Source organism: Gopherus evgoodei, chromosome 10 (genome assembly GCF_007399415.2).
Source record: "Gopherus evgoodei ecotype Sinaloan lineage chromosome 10, rGopEvg1_v1.p, whole genome shotgun sequence".
NCBI lineage: Eukaryota > Metazoa > Chordata > Testudines > Testudinidae > Gopherus > Gopherus evgoodei.
The window spans coordinates 23,133,823-23,141,353 of NC_044331.1; the positions used below are offsets into that span (position 1 = coordinate 23,133,823).

Below are 7,531 nucleotides of genomic sequence, written 5' to 3' on the forward strand. Positions count from 1 at the left end.
GGGGTAGGGTTGGGCCACGCCTGGCTGTCTGGGGAGACACAGCCTCCTCTAACTAGCCCTACATAAAATTTTGGAAACTCGACGTGGCCCTCAGGCCAAAAAGTTTGCCCACCCCGATCTAGCCAGTTATTCCCCATTTTGTAGTTGTGCCTTTGATTTTTCCTTCTTAATTGTCTTTATTGAATTCCATTGTGTTGATTTCAGGCCAGCTCTCTAATTTCTCACGGTCGTTCTGAATTTTTTTCCAGTCCCCCAATGTGTTTGTAATTACTCTCAGATTGGTGTCATCTACAAATTTTTTATAGAGGCATACGCTCCAGTACATTATCCAAGTATTAATGAAAATATTGAATAGTACCAGATCCAGGACTGACCACTGCAGGACCCCACTAGATACGCCATCCCAGTTTGACAGTGAACCATTGATAACTACTCTTTGAGTACAGTCTTTCAGCCAGTTGTACACTCACCTTACAGTAATTTCACATAGACCGCATTTCCCTTGTTTGCTTATAAGAATGTCATGTGGGACTGCATCAAAGGCCTGTCTGAAATCAAGATATATCACATCTATTGTTACCCCTCTATCCACTAGGTCAGTAATCCTGTCAAAGAAGGAAATTAGGTTGGTTTGGCATGATTTGTTCTTGGCAATTCTGTGCTGGCTATTCCTTATAACCTTATTATCTTGTAGGTGCTCCCAAACTGTAGAGAGAGTGATGCTATGTTTGTATAATGTTCTGAATTTAAACTCCACTATAAGGTACTTTTTTTTTTTTAAGTGGAGCCATTTCTTTACAGCAATGTATTGACTAGTAACTATTAAAATTACATTCTCAAGTACTCTCAAGCTAGGTCTACACTTGGGGGGGAGTCGACCTAAGATATGCAACTTCAGCTACGCGAATACCATAGCTGAAGTCAGCGTACCTTAGGTTGATTTACCTGGCCGTGAGGATGGCAGCAAGTCAACCGCTGCTGCTCCCCCATCGACTCCACTTCCACCTCTCGCGTGTGGTGGAGTTCCGGAGTCGACAGCAGAATGATCAGGGATCGATTTTCGTCTAGTGTAGACGCGATACAATCAATCCCCAATAGATCGATCACTACCCGCCGATCCGGGGGGTAATGTAGACATACCCTCAGCCAAATATCTCTTACCCCTTATTAACTGTGTTTTTTACAGTAGTGCTAAGGGATCAACTGAGACCCATTGTGCAAACTCTGTACAAATAGAGTAGTACAGTTACTGACCTGAACAGCTGACAGTTGAAATAAACAGGACATGTGAAGGGTGGAGGAAAGAGTTAACCTCTCTCCCTTCCTAACTTTACCTACTCTTTTCGGTGTCTCTTTCTCTTTCCAATTCTCCCTCTTTTTTTTTTTGTTCTTTTCTATTTCCACTCTTCTTTCTCCATTCTGCCCCCCCTTTTATCCCAGTACAGATGACTATAAGAGTCTAATATTCAGTAAATAAATTGAGTGTGCAGAAAGTACTTAGTGTAAAAAATATGGTTGGTCATTGCCATTACCGGCTAACCTTCATATAGAGTGCTAAGAAACTTGAAATGATTAACCTTTTTTTGGTCATCCTTATTTTCCCTCCAGTGTGAACCAGACTTGGTCTGCTAGTTTAGGAAATAGAATCATTTCTACTGTACATGCCATTTGCAAGTCTGCAACACTACCGTATTTTCTTAATGTAGAGCTCTAGAGATATGGCTGATATATAATTGAGTGGAGATGACTAGTGTTTGGCTCGGTTAGTCTTGGCAAAGCAAATGTTCCCCAATTAAAAAGAATTTGTACGTTGAAAATACAGAGTCAGCGTATTTCAGAAAGAATGTGATGTTCACAAACAGATGATAATGATGATTTGCTTATAGCTGTGCCTAGAAGCCCCAACCAAATTAAAGCCTCATTAGGCTAGGCACTGTACAAACACATAGTAAGAGAATATCTGTCCTGAAGAACCTACTGCCTAAATAGAGAAGGAGTAGCATAAAGACTTGCCCAATGTCAGATAGCACATCAGTGGCAGAGCGGGGAACAGAACCAAGGTCTCAGAGTTCCTAGTCTAGTGCTTTTTCCCCTTTTAGAACATGTGATCACCTCTATGTGCCTGGAATACAAGTAAGCCTCAGTGTCTCTTACTTCATTTTGAAACATCAGTCCTGTTTCTGTCCCATTACCTACCTCAGGGTCAAGGTCATCAAGAACATGTTCCAATTGTTTCAGCTCTTCCTCTGACAGTTTGCTGAGAATTTCATCTTCATTGATATTCTTATATTTTTCTAACTCCTTTCGGAATGGCAGCGACATGGCTCCTGTAGCACAGGGTCACTCAATGCTCTCCTGAGAAATTTCAACCATTCAGGAGGCAATCTTCTTGGTGTTCCACTCACTGTTAACAATAAGCGGTTGTCAGTGTCTCCTTTTACACTAGACACCTATAGCTCAGGGGGTCACATATGTATTTTGTTTATGGATTAATTTAAAAAAGGAAACATTTTCTCTGGCTCAGCAGTGTCAGGCTACATCTACACTTGAAGCTAAGGGTATGTTTCCAGCTCAAGCAAACGTTCACGCTAGCTCTCACCAAACTAGCATGCTAAATATAGTAGTGTAGCTGCGGTGTACCCAGGAGTACGTACCTATGGGGCTGGGTGGGCTTGTACTCTGGATGGCTAGCCCACACAGCCATTCACCACTATCTGGGCTACTGTTTTTGGCACACTAGCTTGATGAGAGAGTGCAAATATGTCTACTTGAGCTGGGAATCACACTCCTATCTCCAAATGTTGCCTAAGAGCGGGGACAGTGCCATGCTGGCCTATGCAGCAAGTATCCTAGCAACAGGAATTAATTTAGGACAGTGGTTCCCAAACTTTAACAACCTGTGAACCCCTTTCATTAAAATATCGTGTCTTGCGAACCCCCTCCTAAAAATGAATATTTTCAGGGATTTTCTCCTTTATCTGAATACAAATTATAAAAGTAGTGATCTTGGAAATATAAAATTTGTTTTTATGACATGCTTATTACACACTATTTATTATTATTATTTATCATTACAGTATTTTTATTACCTTATGAAAATGGCAACACTTTTCTAAGATCTCACTTTTGTAGCTTGTACCACTTTGAATAAGTCTGTTATAAGACAAGGCTCCTATATTTCATCAAGGAGTATCAGATGTGAAACAGCATGAAGGTATTTAAGAAGCCAACTCAAAGAGTTCCTCCTATACAAGAATTCAGTTTTTGAGCAGTCCAGGCAAACAACGCACATTACACCAAAGCTTAAACTTGTTCTTCATAATAATTTAAAAAACACCACTAGCTGCCTATTTCATTTTAAAAACAGCAAAAAAATCCACCTCCCTTTCCATTTCTTATAAGGAACCTTGAAGTTTAAATCTCCTCAGTGTGATAGATATGCTTGCTTTGATCTGCTTTGCTTTTGGAAGTCCAGGGGCTCCAGGCTGCTGGCCCCGTGCTGCCAAGGGTCCCTAGGGACAGCTCTGTCGGCCATTAGGGAATTTTTTCCCAAGAACCTCCTGTAACATTTTGTGAACCCCCAGGGGTTCATGAACCCATTTGGGAACCACTGATTTAGGACATCCTTTCTGCAGTTCAGGAGCTATGTATGTGCAGCATCAAAGGGAAGCTTTAGGCATCACATAATCGAGAACCAAGATTATCCTTCACTTGGGAGATGAATTTGTTTTATGTGGCTTCTAAAGAGAAGCATCTGCTTTGTTCTCCTGGCTAAAGGGAAAATACGGTGAATGTCATGTGACAACAGTAAAAACTCACTTTCTTCTAACACTAAACAAGAAACTTTGTTAGAATAAGGCAGTGTTTCCCAGACTTGGGACGCCGCTTGTGCAGGGAAAGCCCCTGGCGGGCCGAGCCAGTTTGTTTACCTGCTGTGTCTGCAGGTTCAGCCGATCGTGGCTCCCACTGGCCGCGGTTCGCTGCTCCAGGCCAGTGGGAGCTGCTGGAAGCAGCAGCCAGTACGTCCCTCGGCCCACGCTGCTTCCAGCAGCTCCCATTGGCCTGGAGCAGCTAACCATGGCCAATGGGAGCCACGATCGGCCGGACCTGCGGAAGCAGCAAGTAAACAAACCGGCCCGGCCCGCCAGGGGCTTTCCCTGCACAAGCAGCATCCCAAGTCTGGGAAACACTGGAATAAGGGAAGCAATATTATCCCTAAAGCTATTCTGTCTCTTCTCAGTTTCATTGTAGAGTTTCTGTCTAGGACCTTTCCCATCCCATTCTGCCTGGGTTCCTGACAGGTTTTAAGAAACAGTTCACATCTCCTCATGGTAATGTAAGCAGCTTTCCGGCACACTGGTTTATAGTCTATTTTAGAATTCTCTGCTGTCTGCATTACAAATGGTGACACTTTTCAGCAAAACAAGAAATCCCCCTGAAGGAAACTGCCAATTTTAATTTAAAACATCATTTCCAAATAATTTAACTGCATTCAGACTTTGGGGACAAACACAGTAAGTCCTTAACATTTCATGAACCCTGTGTTTTTAAAACTCAACAGTTGTCAATTTTCAGTTGTTGCCCAGCAGATCAATAACAAAAACCAAGTAATTGATTATCATGTGGCCACAACTAATAAGATAATTCTCCTATGATTTGTATGTGGTGGCTCCCTGCCTCTGTTCATTCCCTTCTTTCTAGCACTGGTAGCATGGCTTGCAATACTGCATAAAAGCTGAAGAGGGAGCAATCTTGCTCCTCAGAGCAGCAATAATGTATGATGCATGAAGCAGTTAGTGGCAGAGTCCAAAACATAATCCAGGCTCCCAGGTCCCTGCCATACCTATTAGAACTCATTGCCTCCCAACTGAACTATATACTAGCTGTGCAGATTACAGCTGAGATTCTTGAATGCACAAAATTCAAAATTATGCTCAGGCCACTGACATTAACTCATCAGATTTATAAAGATGAACCCTGTGGTCTTCGTGTAATTTTACATGAGAATTTGCACAATGATTTTTGTGTGTGCACAGTTAATACGAATGCATGTACAAAACAAAACAGTTGTGTGTGTGAATGCATATTTAGGCATGTCGCAATTTGTGTGCCCAACTCTAGTTTGTGCACCTAGAAATATAGACGCACAAAGGTACAGAGACTTCAGGAGTTTCAATTTTTGCAATTTTGTCCCATTAAGACATAAAAAAATAACGATCTGTACAGAAATATCGATAGGGCAACTATAACATTGAATTTCCTGGACCAGGTCCTCTTCTGTTGTAAACTGGTAAAACTCCATTGACTTGAATCCAGTTTACTTCCCCTGAGGGTCTGGTCCTTTATCCTTTATTCAGTCAAAATCCTAACCAAAGAGTCCATTTAATTATAATCAAACTCTTACAATGTTCCCTTCCACCTATAGTTTTAAACTAAAAACTGAATGAGAGAATTAGAACCAAAATAGAAAAGTCAATGGCAGAAAAATAGATGAGCCAATAAGCATTTTAAATACATCTCTTTTGGCTGTTGATCCAGTTTCTGAATAGAAGTCAATAGCCCACATGACAGAAGAGAATAATTTATAGGATAGGTTACAGATGTGAAAACTCCAGAATTATATAAACATCACACGTTAGGTCTGGACATTTAAAAAAATAATATAAAGGTAAATCTGTTAAAATATTAATAGAATTACCTTATCATCCTGCCACATGAAAGAGAACTTTTTCATTATACTCCAACTTCCATTGCAATATAACAATATCATAAAGTCATTCCTGCCTTTAACAGTACAACTAGACACATTTTTAGGGTTCCTTTAGGAGGTTTAGTAATCTTCTGACCTGTCGCAAAGTTAAAAACTCCTTTGTTATCAAAATCCTAATACACACAGTGAGTTTTAGAAAAGTTTATGCAAAAGTAGCAGCCAAAAAGGTTTACTGAAATCATTTGCTTTTTTTTCTTTTGTTTTTGGCTGCTAAATTCAGCATTAGCTTTACAAAAGGCTAAGTGATTCACATTGTAACCAAAAGCAGCAAAGAATCCTGTGGCACCTTATAGACTAACAGACTCAGGAGCATGAGCTTTGGACTCCTTTTTGTTTTCACAGCACTTCTGTTACACAGACTGCAAAGAGCCTTCTAAAATTTTTTTTGGTTAAACTCATTAAACTCCTAGCACTCTAGCTAGTCATTACTTGAGATGAAAAACTTCTTTAAGGAGATTACAGCTTTTTAAAACTGTATTTAGTGGTTTAAAGGCTGATTTCATTAGAGTTTAATCATGTCCCTAGGAAAGACAGAGTTGTAATCCAGAGGTTGAAATATTTTATCAGATAGAGTTAGGGAAATGATTGCTTTGAGGAACAAAACCAGCTACAACTGCTGAGGTCCCAGAGCCTTTATCATTCTGAGTAGTACACATTTGTACCTCAGATTGGACTGGATTGTGTGACCCTTATTCATTTTGGTGAAAATTTGGCATCTTTGTTGATAGACTCAGCCAAGAGTATAATTAAACCTCACCACCACCTACCACTCATCAACACAACTCTTTGCAGTCCATCACCACACCTCCATCTGTCCACCTCTCACCAGTGGAGGCTGTCCGTCCACCTCAGGATTGTGGTGCACTGGCAAGACAATAGAAGCTGTCATTGTCAGAGCCTACATTCTAAGGGTAAATAGAACGTTAGTCACCAAGATTATCAGTCTAGCACTTTTTACCAGTCTCGATTCAGCACTTCCTTAAATCCATCTCTATTAAAGAAAGTACTTAAGCATGTCCTTAACTTCAGTGGGACTTAAGCATATGCTTTAAAGTGCAGTTCTGAACAGAGATGCTTTCCTGAATCAGGGCCTGAACTGGCGCACAATTTCACAGGTTTTTTTAAGATACTAAATTGCCTAAAAATGCGTAACCTGTTGAACAATTCCTAATAGTATTTTAGTTTTTGTGGGTGTAGTTACATATTCTTCAATTAGCCCTGGAGTAATGTTATTTGTTTTATAAATAGATAAACATTCTCAGCTCTTACAATAGATTAGAGAAGCTAATAAATATTGTAAATGTTTTGTAATAACTTTTTTGGTTTAAAAAACAGTGTGTAAAATTACTTTGGGATCTAACCCCCAAAATATTTGCTTTTTAGTGAAAACTTTTAATTCTGTGTTCTAGTGAGTAATGATCATGTAACTGTATTTATTTTTTTCTGTGTGCCTGACCCTCCTAGTCAAGGCAATCATAGGATAATTATGCCAGAGAGAAAGGGAAGAATTCAGAGAGCTAGATTTGGCTTTAATTTTGACTGCATTGCTGAAAATCATTACTCACACTAAGTAATGATTCAGGCTAAATTTTCAGCACTACATGCAGCTCATTTCCTGATTAGCTATCTAAATTATGGAGATGCAAGAGACAGTTACATAGAAACTGCTCCCATTTTTTAATTTTATTTAGTTCCAAAAGACTATTAGTTGGAGAAAAAAAAAACAGCCACAGCAGGTGACTATTTTAAGTACTTTATAAC

At 39.8% G+C, this 7,531-nt stretch overlaps 1 protein-coding gene across 3 annotated transcripts in view; it reads right to left on the minus strand.

Moving 5' to 3' along the window:
* The window catches only part of LOC115658238 (tropomodulin-2), a 68,917-nt gene that overhangs the window by 33,267 nt on the left and 28,119 nt on the right, over positions 1 to 7,531 (minus strand). For 2 of the 3 annotated variants that reach the window (XM_030576791.1, XM_030576790.1), the window contains 2 exons: positions 6,538 to 6,634; positions 2,197 to 2,404 (listed from right to left, as the gene is read on the minus strand). In XM_030576791.1, the coding sequence (XP_030432651.1) occupies positions 2,197 to 2,322 (126 nt within the window). In that variant the 5' untranslated portion in view covers positions 2,323 to 2,404; positions 6,538 to 6,634. The remainder of the gene's footprint in view (positions 1 to 2,196; positions 2,405 to 6,537; positions 6,635 to 7,531) is intronic. The other variant, XM_030576789.1, reaches the window with a different exon arrangement.